At 43.9% G+C, this 13,904-nt stretch overlaps 2 protein-coding genes across 3 annotated transcripts in view; one reads left to right on the forward strand and one right to left on the reverse strand.

Annotated features, from left to right (window-relative positions):
- LOC137875073 (rho GTPase-activating protein 42) overlaps positions 1 to 7,743 on the forward strand; it is a 55,954-nt gene extending 48,211 nt beyond the window's left edge. For both annotated transcript variants that reach the window (XM_068714033.1, XM_068714042.1), the window contains 11 exons: positions 52 to 126; positions 842 to 926; positions 1,119 to 1,177; positions 2,000 to 2,105; positions 2,328 to 2,487; positions 2,775 to 2,925; positions 3,189 to 3,578; positions 3,896 to 4,052; positions 5,163 to 5,216; positions 5,315 to 5,394; positions 6,292 to 7,743. In XM_068714033.1, coding sequence (XP_068570134.1) covers positions 52 to 126; positions 842 to 926; positions 1,119 to 1,177; positions 2,000 to 2,105; positions 2,328 to 2,487; positions 2,775 to 2,925; positions 3,189 to 3,578; positions 3,896 to 4,052; positions 5,163 to 5,216; positions 5,315 to 5,394; positions 6,292 to 6,380 — 1,406 coding nt within the window. In that variant the 3' untranslated portion in view covers positions 6,381 to 7,743. The remainder of the gene's footprint in view (positions 1 to 51; positions 127 to 841; positions 927 to 1,118; positions 1,178 to 1,999; positions 2,106 to 2,327; positions 2,488 to 2,774; positions 2,926 to 3,188; positions 3,579 to 3,895; positions 4,053 to 5,162; positions 5,217 to 5,314; positions 5,395 to 6,291) is intronic.
- On the reverse strand, positions 7,639 to 13,895 carry pgr (progesterone receptor). Its single transcript, XM_068714065.1, has 8 exons — positions 12,619 to 13,895; positions 11,935 to 12,044; positions 10,766 to 10,882; positions 10,195 to 10,500; positions 9,727 to 9,871; positions 9,450 to 9,580; positions 8,940 to 9,097; positions 7,639 to 8,830 (listed from the first exon to the last, which is right to left on the reverse strand). The coding sequence occupies exons 1-8, from the start codon at positions 13,527 to 13,529 to the stop codon at positions 8,675 to 8,677; spliced, it is 2,034 nt and encodes a 677-aa protein (XP_068570166.1). The 5' UTR covers positions 13,530 to 13,895; the 3' UTR covers positions 7,639 to 8,674.
- Positions 13,896 to 13,904: the final 9 nt, after the last annotated feature.

Consider the following 13,904-nt stretch of genomic DNA (forward strand, 5'->3'; position numbering starts at 1 on the left):
CTTAACTAAACGGAAAATCTTTGTTCCAATCCTTTTCATTTTCCCACGCAGGCATAAATACAATGGGACTGTACAGAATTGGAGGGGTGAACTCCAAAGTACAGAAGCTGATGACCACAGTCTTTTGTGAGTATAGCCTTAAAATCTGAAAATAACATGTTTAGCACAGCTCAGCAGAATGGAAACGACTAATGTGTTTAAAGGAACTTGAGCCCAAATTAAAAATATTGTCAATGTTAAGGCTTTTGTTATTACAGCATTTCTTTGTGTTGTATATACAGTAGTAAATGACATTCTAACATGTCATGTAGCAAAGCTAACATAAATAGATCATTCTGTCCTTTCCAAATGCCTGATTGACCATTCTGTCTTTCTGTAGCTTTTAAAGCTTCAGTGTATGAACGGCTCATTTATTTTGTCCACCATCTCAAGTTGAATCTGGAGCTTGAGCAAACGCAAAGCGAGCCTGCAGAGTGAGGAAAGAGGTCCTCCTTGTGGTGTGACAGCGTAACAGCTGGTCCCATATTACTCTGTCATCACCTTATTAGATGTTCCAAAGGTAATCCTGTTTGCATGAACATTTGAACAGGAAATGTCTGAATGATTTATTAAAATCTCTCTCAAGCTTGATCTCCATCTCCGTGAGACAGCACAGTTGTACGCGTGCATTCATTTCAGATTCTCCTCTCCAGTCTCTCCCCACAAGAAGACAGACAGTGTTTTTAATGCTCATTGAGGCAGCCTGCCAGGCCGTGTCTGTTTGTATTGGTTTTTCTCCACGAAATGTACAGCATGCGCACTGTGGTAAAACTAAAAATGTGAAAAATGTGTTTTCTAATAGCATCCAGGGCACCCGTGGACATGGACCTGGATCCAGAGACGTGGGACAACAAGACCATTACCAGCGGCCTGAAGAATTACCTCAGGTTAGCTCGCCCCGCCGGCTGCTCGTCCTTAGCTTTCAGGAATCATCATTATCTCCATAATACCTCTTTGAAACCTCCCCCGGTGTTGGTCGTGCATTCTGCCCTGCCGGTGACTCACAAAGAGAGGTGTGTGCATTCAAAAGACCCGTGTCACTCAGGAAATAAATGCCAACTGTTCTCTTGATTCACCAGGTGTCTCTCTGAGCCTCTAATGACCTTCAAGCTCCACAAAGACTTTATCCTGGCTGTCAGTAAGTCACAAAGTTACTATGAGGGCTGTAGTTCTGACTAGATACCTATTTCACCATTCATTATATTTTTTTATTATACATCAAAGAGAGATTCTTGGTCAAATACAAGACTTTTCCTCTGTTTACTGTGTTATGTTTGATCAAGTATGGGTTAATTGTATTTGTGCATTTGGATTAGAAAATTCTGTATTTTTGCATTTATTTTTGATCAGATTGAATTTGTCTCACATATTGTGAATTTGTATCTACCCTTTTTTAAGGGGTGACTGAGTTCAAACTGAGCTGCGTGTCAAATGTATTCATTTAGAATGAGATGTGTTTGTGGGCGCAGCACCCAGGCCCTGACAGCGGGAAAATGAAATGAGCAAAGACTGAACCAATTTAAAAAGTGTCTGTCTCTGGAAATGGCTCCATGCCACATGCATCACATACAGTAGCTCTCTTCAGTTGGTTTAATCTCTACTCATTAGGTTTTTTTCTACGCCTCTTGATATAGTGTCTCAAGTTGAATGTGAATTTGAAGAGCTAAATTTAATTGTTTTTTTTGGGGGGGGGGGGTTTTCACCACAATTTTAAGTTGACTTTTTTTACATACAAGTGTAATTCAAGTTGATCAAATCTAATCTTAAAAGTTGATATACAGGTGCATTCATATTGGCCACACATTAATGTGACAAAATGGTAATTACAATACAATGCAATATGCTCTGATCACAGTCCCAGTAATACAAATTATAACCATTCTAAAGGTCAATAACTGTCATTTGTTAGTGTTAGTACATGAGCCACTTGATCATTTTATATCCATTTGTCTTTGCTCAGAGTCAGATGACCAGAACTACAGGGTGTGTGCTGTCCACGCTTTGGTTCATAAGCTGCCCGAGAGGAACAAGGAAATGCTGGAGCTGCTTATAAAGCACCTCGTCACGTACGTATCCCTGTAATGAATCCGTTACACTGCAGCCATTTAAAAAAAAAAGAAAAAAGAACAGCCCTATGAGAGAAGATAAAAATTGCTGAGACGGATTAAATTGTCTTCACAGTTCCGGTACACCCTAATGCATTTGTAGGTGTTTCTAATACTGTCAGTGTTAAGAGTTTTCATGATCAGGACAGAACAGCTTTTTACACCCATGTCCTCTACCTGCAGAGTTTCCACACAAAGCCAGTCCAACCTGATGACGGTGTCCAACCTGGGCGTCATCTTTGGGCCCACCCTGATGCGCTCGCAAGAGGAAACCGTAGCCGCCATGATGAACATCAAGTTTCAGAACATTGTGATGGAAATACTTATCGAGAACTGCAGCAAGGTGAGCTGCTTTCCCCTTTGCTCTTACACAAGCTTTTTCCATATTTACAAGAACACTCGATGCTCGACTAAAAGACACTGAGCATGACACTGCAGGTGGGCAATACTGATAGTATCTTCTATCACGGTGTTAAACCGTTGATATGTTACATTTCATCCAACTCTACACTGGACAGTGAGAGTCCTAAAATACGTGTAACAAACCTCAATAACAATGTGAATAGCAGTCTGAAGTGGTGAGGAAAACACAGATTGTGTAGTGATCAGCGCTCCTCTCTGGACCTCCAGATCTTCCACCAGCCTCCGGACCCCAACGTGCCCCTGCCCCAGCCCCAGAGCCGGCCCGACTCTCGCAGGAGCAGGGCCATCTGTCTGTCCACGGGGCCCAGGAAGCCCCGCAGCCTCTACACCCCGACACTGTGCCTGGCAGATGCAGAAAGTGAGTACCGCCGCAGGTCATCACACCACAATTTCCGAAAAAAAAACCCGCCGGTGGCCTTTAATTAACTCTCAGACGTCTGCCCCACATTTCTGAAAGCTTGACCTCCTATTAGCTGGTGTGTGTTTTTTTTGAGTATGTCTAGGTGGAAAGTCGGTATAGCTTCCAGATTAATATAAACTCTTTAAGGCAGGAAGTAACCTCGATCACTCCGCAGGTTTTAATGAGGGCCTTTTTACGCCTCCTCTCTGATCCCTGCATAGGTGACACTTTCAGCAGCAGTCCAAGCAGCACCCCCATGGGCAGCATGGAGTCCTTGTCCTCCCACTCCTCTGAGCAGAATAGCTCCTCCAAAACGGCCTGCTCTGCTCCGGTCAGGGACAAGTCGCTCCTGGACCTCGGCCGAACGCCGTCGCAGCTCTCGATCGGCCCCAGGAGCGCCGTGTGTGTCAGCAGCCCAGAGTCCAGCTCCAGGGAGGACGCGGGGCGAACAGATGGAGAGTCGGAGGACGCTCTCAGCCTGTCCTCGGTGAGCACGGCGCCCAGGCTGTCTCCCGCCCCCAAAAAAGCCCCGCACTGCCACATTGACCTCAGGCCAGCACCGCTGAACCGCTCCGCCGGCCCCTCTCTGAAATCACTGCATATATCCGAAGGTAGGAGAACCGTCAAGTCGTGCCGGTCGTTGCTTTTGTTTCCTGTGCAGTAATGAAGCGGAGAGAAACTTCATAAAACTGTCACTTTCAGGACAGGATTCATAAACTAGATAGTTATATTGTCATTAGTTATTCCTGCAGGACTGCAGGCTGACAGCACTCCCTTGACTTCATCACATTTCGAACAGCAGTGGTAAAATATTATTTGCATGACTTATTTCAGTCACTTGGTGCAGTGTGTGAGCTGTTTTAGCATCAAACTTTAATGTCTCCGTGTCATTTACCAGGAGACGTATTACTTGTTTGTCTCCCTCAAGGCCACAGAAGCTGCATTGGATCCGTCCAAAGTCTGTCAACACTGGAGCCCAACGAGGGTTTGAAGCCCTCGGAGCACCCAGACCTTCCCCCAAAACGAGGGATCCGCTGCAGGACGGACGCCTCAGTCAGCAACGGCTACCAAAGGCCCGGCTCAGTGTAATGTCTTTTAAACCGCCAACCATTTAACTCTCACTGCACATCCGTGAAATCTCATCTCATGGACATTTAATTCATTGTTACTCACAATAATTCAGATTATTGAGTTATCTATTGAGCAAAGACGCCAAACATTCAATGGGTTCAAGCTGGATTTTCTGCTTTAAAAAAAAAAAAATTAAATCATGATAAATGTAAGATACATTGGGTTTTTGGACCGTTTGAAAACGGAAAATGTAATGGGCATTTTTCACTATTTCCTGTCATTTTATAGACTAAATGATTCATTGATTATTCCAAAACAACAACAGACCGATCAATTGATAATGAAAGTAACTGTTGGTTGCTGTCCTCCGACGCCTCTGGTAGTTTCGTGGGTATACAGTTTATATAATGGCAATGTGTTCATGTGCAGTTTCATGTCCCTCCACGAAAATAACCGCAAGGCTCGAGGACAATAGTTCAGCAAGATTTCTCTCCGTCTCCCTCCCTCTCCCCGTCTCTCCCCTCTGAGTCGTCAGCCTCCTCCTTCGTCTGTTTACGAGCGCTGAGCATTGAGAGGTCTCTAAGATCAGATGAGTGTGTGTTAGGAGATTTATGTCTTTTCCTCTCTGGTGGGAGAGCTGGCTTTAATTACGTTCTGCCTGCTCCGGGGTTGATGTGACCCAGCAGCAGTCTGCACTCCCGGGACAAATAGATTGTTTGACTTGTCGTGTCTAAGAAGCCAGTCACGCAGTCTCTCAAGTAGTTTCCTTGCATAGCACCCGCCCAGCTCGCCCTGGGCTCCTTTGTCCCCTTGACTCCGAGGTTGCGGTGTGCGAGGTCAACCGCAGCCTTGTTATATGGTTTAAACTCGATTCAGCACCGCGCCGGAGGAAGGAAACCTCCCGTATCGCGTCGTTACGCATTTCACCTCGATTTAAAACAATGAAGATTGCTGGCAGCGCCGAGAGAAAGTGGACCGTTTTTGTTAGGTTTGGTTTCCTCTCCGTGGCAGCATTGCATTTATAGATAATGATATATCAAAATAGATAACACTTTTAGTATTTTGTTTGTTTATTTTACCCTTAATATAATTAAGTGGACTGAACTTTCCCCTTTTTGTTTCAGGGTCGCTGCCAGAGCACTGCTTTTTGAAACGGCCTCGTCTGTTCCGGTCGGCCGGTACTGTTCATCACGCCTTCTACAACAGTCGCTTGATCGATGCCACTGTCGTCTCTTCAACTCTCGCCCATTTTTTTTCTTTCCGTTTGTCGTTACAGAGACGCCAAGGCGATGTATTCCTGCGAGGCCGAGCACAGCCACGAGCTCAGCTTCCCCCAGGGGGCGCACTTCACAAACGGTAAGCGGCGCCAACGCAAGGCAAACATTATGTGCTTGGGATGACAGTTAACTTTTAGTGCAAGAAGTGGTCACAACAGCACACAAGCCTCCATCTGTAGGCTGATTGGACACTTGGACAGAGTACACAACAGACAGTCTGCTGTGTCCTGGCAGCACACAGCAAGGACTTGGCTAATTCCCAGTGTTTTGTGGAGGCATAAAATCTTTTTTTTTTTTTTTTTTTGCTCTTAGCATGACACCCCCATATGCACTGCTGAAGTATAAACTCTTTTTTTTTTTTTGTTGCTGTTTCCAAGAGGAGATGACTTGGCCCACAACCAATGCAGACAGGTCGCTGTAACCTAGTGATGGAAGGCTCCAGTGCCTTTTCCCTGTTAACATTGGCAGCAGAGCCAGCAGCCAAACGCAAAAAACGTCAACAAACGCTCCCCACCACTTACCGACAAGCAGAGTACTTTTATTGCTCTCGGCATTAACTCGCCGGTTTTCTCCACATCCTTACTCGGCAGATCTCTGCCAGATTGTTTTAGCAGATGATTTTTTTAAAGCTCTTCTTCCTCATGGCGGTGCATCTGAGCAACAATTAACCTTGTTGTTTTTACGGTTTATACTGAATGTGAGTGATTAAGCGAGGGCGATCCTGCTTTCATGCTTGCTAAAATACTCCGTAGGGACTGAATTCAAAGAGCAGGCTGACCCAGAGTCTTTTCAATCTGTCTTCTATGTTTATTTTTTCTGCCTAATAGCATCTTTTTCCCTTTTTTTTTATAGCCACCATTCACTAAGCCTGGGAAATAGTGTAACCAAATACAGGCTCGGTGGTTCTAATCAGATCAAGAGTCTACTTGTGGCTTCTCTTCATTTTCAGCACTGTCTCTCTCTTTCTGCCCCGTAGTTTACCCGTCTGTTGAACCCGGCTGGCTCCAAGCAACATACGAGGGGAAAACAGGTTTGATCCCTGAGAACTATGTCGTCTTCCTCTAACAAGCTGGTAAACATTGTATCTTTTTCATGGTATCCATGAAGAAAAGAACACAGAGACAATACACAATGTGGCTGATTGTTGTAATGTTCCTATTATTGCTGGTAGTAATAATTACGTTTCTGCGTAGTCTAAGCAGATACCAAGCAGGGCAGTAATTGCTTTAGCTTTAACAGAGCTAGAAATCCCAAAAATGTTCCTCTTTCCTTTCTGTAATGCCTTCGTTATGAAATAGTTGGGAAATCTGCAGAGATTCACAAGGTTCAGAAGAAATAGGTATGACATTATTGTTAGATGAAGATATATTACCCGTCGACTGCACTGATGTTTTTAATCCCAGTATTAGCCTTCAGAATCACCAAACAATCATAATCAATTTTTTATTGAAGTTTTATTCTCAGAAATATATTATCTTTTAACTTTCCCATTGTATCGACAGAACACTTTCCTTTCATCACTGGACGTTTGCAAGTTTTATAAACATTCTCTATTAGCTGAAATAGAAACAAACTGTGATTTGAAATAGTGATACTAATCTAATATATTAGAATCTAATAGAAGAAGCAGAATGGGTTTTGCACCTTAACGTTCCTGTTGCTCCTTGTTCATCCACTGAACCTGCTCACTGCTGCAGAGCACTTTCTGGTTAGCTACACGGTACTGTACTGTACATTAATGCTCATGAGTTCTTCTGGAGTTGCTAATCAAAAATATTTACTTTGTTTATTACTATAAATGATCACATCAAATATATGCCCTATGTAAAAAAAGGTTTTATAATGCCATGAATGCTGTTTTCATGAGGTGGAGTTTAATGTGGTACTGTACTCACTGGTACACTGGTGTACCAGTAATGATAACTAGACATGTATAGGATTATAAAGATACCATTTGATATTTAATTTTTATATTACTGTCACAACATTTCCAAAGTACAATGTCCATGATTATTGAAAAAAAGGTAACTGCAGTGATACAATTTCATGAAAAAAAAAAAGCTTAAAAGAAAGAAAATAATCAGCAACTTCTGCTCTTCAGGTCTAAACTGAAGATTTACTATTTACTTTCATCTGGTGGATGAAAATGTTTTTGGGGAAAGCTTTTTGAAATCTGGCCAGGACCATGATGTTCTTTCCATTTACTTAAGAGTGCGAGGTGACCTTGAGCTTAATGCGGGAATGATACTCCCTTACACTCTGAAATTGTAGGGGAAGTGATATTCATATCCTAAATATGTAACATTTGCCATTTTTTTATATATATATATATATATATATATATATGGTAAGCTTGTTTCTTTGCTAATCATCCACTGTATCTTGACGGTCCATAAACATGTCTATAAATAAACAGCGTGATTCATTAGACCTGTGGTCCAAATTCTTTGTCACAGTTAATGAGTTTCACTTGTGCTCACTGCAGTGAGAGACTCTTAAGTTCAACATGTGAAACAGGCTGAATAGAGAGAATATATTGTGAGTGTGTTAACATTTGCAATGTACAATACAGTTGTCTCTTTGTGCCCCTACTTTGTGATGGTTGTTTGTTTTTTAATCTAAGATTATACTGTGATATGATACAGTTCTCTTCTAGTATGACATGAAAATTTATTTAATTACATGATTCTATTCCTTCCACCAGGGAAGTTCTATATTTGGTCACATTTATTTGTGCATTTTAAAGGTTTTCATTGTACATTTTTTAAACTTTTTTTTTCATGAACTACTGCACTCACTTCAAATCTCTTGTTCTAAAATGAAAATAACACATTTTGGGGGTTTTTTTATCAAATATTTTACAAATATCTTCCCCGTTTCTCCTCCCTGAAGTTGGTGCAGTGAGTCACCCTAAAATAATTTCATTAGCGGCAGGTTTCAGTGTCTCCTGAATAAATTGTTGCTGAGAACGATGAATATTTGAGCTTTTTGTTTGTATTTTTTTCTTCTTTTTTTTCAGCCCCAGTACAAAAATATCATCTCGTGGTTCTCAAAACCTACTTTTATCAGCTAGTCTGTACCATCTATACACAAGTAGGATGGGAACGGCTGGATACACCAGAATTAAACAGAGGAGCTTTATTGACTCGTGCCTCCAAATTTATAATATTCAAGATAGCTCTGTACTGAAAAATATGTTATTAAGGAACGCGTTTCGCGATACAGACCATTAGAGGCCGTTTGGGAAAGTGTAGAAGACTGATTACAATATTTGAAGGCTATAAAGAATCCAGTAACTGTGGGGTGGATAATCCAGGCACAAGATGTCCCGCATATTTGTGACGTGTGCGTTGGCTTCCTCACTTGGTGTGGAACACCAGGGGCCTCACCATCCCCGCCAGGACTTTGGGAAGCTGGGATGCAATGACCTCTGACATCATCTCTGGAAACTCCACTCTCATGGCGTCTGCCTGGACGAAGGTGCTCAGACAGAACAGGTTGACCTTTTTCACTATCTGTCAGAGGGGGGGGGAGAAAAGGAGACATTCATGTTTGTCTTGGTACTCATTAAAGATTAAGACGTGGGTCAATGCTGCTGTACTCGGATCTACGAGGGGAGCGTACATCGTGCATGGAGTCCATCAGCTTGGTGAGGTGGTAGAATCGCTGTGAGCTCGCCACCAAGCCCTTCTCCCTCACGTGGATGGCTTTGGTCAGCTCCCGGATGTAGTTTTGTCTCATGTCTTCAAAAGCTGCCTGACTTTTGAGTCCCTCAAGAGGCACTGCAAACAGAGAGGACGCTATTTAATATGCACTATTAAATGTAGACAAAAAAAAAGCTCAACAAACACTATGGAAATGCAACAGTCAACAATGGCCGTTTAAGAGGTAAGGCGCTGCTGTTAAAAACAATGTTTTTCAGTCGGTGTAAAACTAGGACTTGATAGCAGCTGCTACATGAATCTCATCACGGTCCAGTCGCCTTGTGAAACGCTCCCTTTAATGTGCGGCTCTCCAGTAGATGATCATCAAAGCGTCGCATCTCCGTTTGCAACATACGGCGGTGTGCTGTTAATTCAAACAATAAGGTTGAACACAAAGTGAAAAGTGAGGCTGCTTCAGGAAGGCGTTTACCTGTGTTGAGTAATATTATGGCTTTCATGCAGAGAAATTCCTCCCGAGTCACTTGGAGATTGGCAAACTCTTGGGGGATGAACTGTATCGCCAGGCAGAGGTCGTAAATCGGAGATCTCCTCATTTGCTCCCTGATGGAAAAAACAAACAAACACAAAATGGTTCATGTTTCTGACAAACCTAGAGCCTCACTGCTTTGTGAATAAACAACCGTAACTCTAAATCATCAGGAATGAAAAGCCAAGTGAAATTGCCCCGTGTGATGATGGTGACTCACTGACTAAGAACCAGATCAGGCGCAAAGTACAAATATTCACTGGTGACGTTCTGAAAGGAGCGCCATCCAAGAGAGAACACCATCAGGTTCATCCACGAGTACTGGATGAGGGTCATCTGGTCAGTGATGTGAAGATTACAAAACCCTAAGAAAGGAAAGAAAATGTATCTTTATTCCTTTAGAGCTCATTCATATATATTCTTTCATAGTAGATGTAACCTGTCATAACATCTGTGCACCATTTGTGCATCACATTGGTTTACCAGTACTATTTGTTGTTCTCAGCTTTCCGAAAATCTTTCATTTTACCATTTCCTGTTTTTATACCACTTGGAATCACGTCTCTCTTAACCAATGATTACAGCCTTCTATCTCAGCCAGCGTTTAACGCTGAGACCTTCGGCGAGTACCGCCGGTGGATCCCCATGGCGACAACCGTGCTGACCCTGAGCCGCAGAGAGCCGTTACCTGGCAGGGACTTGGACCACTTGACGATCCACAGCAGCTGCTTCTCGCACAGCCTGTTGAGGCTGTTGAGCAGAATATGCGGACCCTCGGACTGGCTGCTGTCATAACCGGAGTACGTGGTCTCCGGCTCGATGTTCTCCAGGATATTGAGGATCTGTTGGGAGAGTTGCACCTCACGGATGCCCGGTATGCAGGACATGGAGGTCAAGGACTGGTTGTCGCTGGACATGGCCAAGTGGGACTGGAACATCAGGGACGGGGTGAAAGCCAAGGCTTTCAAGGCCCCGAAACGCTTCAGCTTCCTGCCTGTGACATGAGTGCAAGGCCCGGTTAGATTGGACGACAACAAACACAAAGCTTTCTCCATCAATGCCAAGTCAAATCCCACAATGCGAAAGGATCCTGTTTAATTCTAACTCATTATTTTCTTTCTGATGCGGGCACTTTGAACCATTCTCTTTGACGCTAATCGTGAAGAGTTGGTGTTACATAACCAATCAGTTCCATTTCTGCATATGTGTGCATTAGCTGCATGACGGCGTGCAAAAAAGCCGCCCAACCGAATGGTTACCTCCGAGCATCATCCCCGCTTGGTAGCACTTTCGGAGGCGGCACGCGGGGCAATTTTTCCGCCGAATTTTGTCCACAATGCAGTCATTTCGCCCAGCGCAGAGATAGCTGTGATGGCCTGTTGAGCGGAAAAGGGTGCAGACAGCGCACACAATTTTAACAAAACACTTCATTTTCAAACGTGTATCGTAGAGGAGAGGCACATAACGAGAGGGGCGGGAGAAGTGTTGAGTGGCTCTTGACTAATAACACGGCCACTCCATCCCCACTGAGGCAGCGCTCTGAGAGATCTGAAGAAGGAAATTAGATAAAAGTGAGGATGTGAGGACAGAGTGACACGGCCGTGGTGAGACAGAGTGACTCTTCTCTATCTCGCGTTGCGAGATAACGAGAAAAACAAGTCCAAGATGAAGAACACGGTGATACTGTTGCTAATGACCTTTTAACAACTACCATAGAAGGTCAGTCACATTTGATGTGGCAACTCCCTTTTAGTGTGATAGCTGACATAAGAGATGAATAATAGTGTATTTTATTTATTCCTTATCTTTTATTTTATTTTATTGGGAACAATGCCCACTGATCCACAGGGGGGTTATCATAGGAGACACTTTCATTTGCAGGCACCCTAATATTTAAGTCTTATACATTATAGAGCTTATATCTGTATAATGTAATGTGGTAACATATAACCGTGGGAATGAAACGACACATACACCAACAGAACACAGGCAACAGAAATAAGTCAACTGTCCCAGTGTAGATTGGAGTAGGGAAATGAAAAAAACAAAAGGGCAGAGCTATTTAAACAGGCATGTTTGATCAGCTGTCACCGGACAGCTAAAAGGCATCTTGAAGTAGAATACTTTCTGGGAAAAAAAGCAGTTAAACTGTCTGCTGTAGCTAATGGGTTTATTCCCTTACATAACAATCCCAATACGATAAATATGGGGCCAGGAAAATTGTAGTTGTGCGCTTCAAATGATTTGGTAGATGGAACACAACATGTATTAAAATGATTTGGTAGATGGAACATAACAATTCTTCAAATGATTTGGTAGATGGAACATAACAATTCTTAAAATGATTTGGTAGATGGAACACAACATTTCTTAAAATGATTTGTCAGATAGAACATAACATTTCCAGAAGCAGCCTTACTTCGCTCACCTTCAACTGCCCTCTTAAAAAAGACTTTGCAGCTCCCGCAGGTTAAGACTCCATAGTGGCAACCAGATGCCTCGTCACTACAGATCACACACAGTCTCTGAGGTGGCATACTGAAAGAAAGAAGAAACGTCCATTGATGAACTCGATCTATGAAGCTAAATTCATACAAAAACTGCAGATGGGTCCATTCTGACTTATAGCAGAACACCTCGATCTTAAACCTTAATATTAACTTGATCTAAGCTTGAACTTTTCGTACATGTAGACGAACTGTACAGTACATTGAATAGGTCACAGTAAGGGGTAAATAGTCTGAGTTTGATGCTCATTAGAACTAAATGTGGCTTTAATGAAGCTACAGTGACTTTCATGATTGGCTTGTTTAACCCTTGGATGAATATGAGTTTAGAAATAAGATGATGGTGACTCGTAGTCAAAAGTTTGTTTAGTTCCACTTTATCTGACTCAGAAGTGGACTGACTTATGAATTAAGGCAAATCAACACGTGAACGACTATCTGATCATGAATGTATTAATTAAGGCTTATGATGTGGTAAGTCTTTTCTACCGATTAAAGGTTCACTCTCATATAGCACACTTCCATTCCAACTGTATGGGTGACTCGTTAATTAAACAGTTCAGATGTAACATCACGGGGAACGTTTACATGAATGAAGTCATTACCCGGGGAATGCGGAGAAAGGTGATAGGTTCCTGTGGGCCTGGGCCTGGTTCTGGTTCTGGTTCTGGATCCCATCGTAGCCGCCGTGCGCGAACGGGTCCTCGGTCACCCCCGCGGTCTGACACCAGTACTGGGACTCAGTCGGAGACGTCTGCGTCTGCCAACGGGGGGCTTCGCTCTTGTACACCGTCAACTGCTGGCCCACGTTCGTGTCGGCGTCAAAGTTGATGACAGCCTTCCCGGACAAGCCGGACCTGGAGTCGGTCCTCACCTGGCCGAGCGCCGGTAGCTGCTCCGACTGGCTCAGATCGAGCAGGTAGTTCGGAGATCCCTCCAGCACCGGTCGAGGACCTGCCGCAGCCGGCGTGAAGCCCGTCGTCTCCCCGTCGCTCAGCACCAGCTTCCTGTCGGTGTCGCAGCAGGTGTCGAGGACCGGTATCTCCGATGATGGATCAAAGTTGGGACAGGTGGTGTCCATAATCACAGAGGGCTCCTTCTCATCCTTGATGAACTTAAACGCTCCGGTGGTCGAGGAGAGGCTTAAACTCCTGCCCGGCAAACTTTCGGATGCGGCCACGTTCGTCCTCTGAACTTTTGCAAAATCCTCCCACGGCACGCCGTCACACTTCATATATTCACCGCCGCCGCGGTCGAAAAACTGTTTTACAGCGGGTGAAGCGTCGAGCATGGGGCAGTCTTTGAAAACTGCGCCGTCGCTGCTCGAATTCAAACCGTGGAACAGCGCGCCGACGTTTCCAAAATTACGCGCGGTGGAGGACATGCAAGTCAGAGACTCGCTCGAAACTTTAGCGTTAATGAAGCCGGATTCAATCAAGTCACTTACTCTCGCGTCGGTGGAGCCGGCGATCGAGGGGCTGATGGTGCTCATCCTTCCGCTTATTTTATTTTCCATTTTCTGAACCGCCAAGTGCGCAACAGAGCTTGGAGTGCGCCCGGAGGTTGGACGCTGTGTGATAAACTGTTGCTCAGAGTCTTTCCTGTAATCCTCCTCCCCGTCGGCAACAGGCTGTGACCACGTCTCTCTTTCACATGGGAGTCTGTTCCGTCCAACAAAGCGAAGACACGTTTTTTAGCCTGCGTGTTTATGGTAAAGGTTTAAAAGTGCGCAAGTGTGAACACTTTCAGAAAATAAACTTGGCATGTTTAAGTAAATTACAAGTTGTTCTGATTGTGGGTGTCATGTTTCAAATCGGAATGGGTGTTCTTTTCCCTTTTCGCAGATTTCCAACAGCTTTCCTCATTCAGACTCCACGGCCAGTCTTCGGAA

The sequence above is a fragment of the Cebidichthys violaceus genome, unplaced genomic scaffold (assembly GCF_023349555.1).
Source record: "Cebidichthys violaceus isolate CVI_PGR_0920_01 unplaced genomic scaffold, fCebVio1.0.p SCAF_1, whole genome shotgun sequence".
Lineage (NCBI taxonomy): Eukaryota > Metazoa > Chordata > Actinopteri > Perciformes > Stichaeidae > Cebidichthys > Cebidichthys violaceus.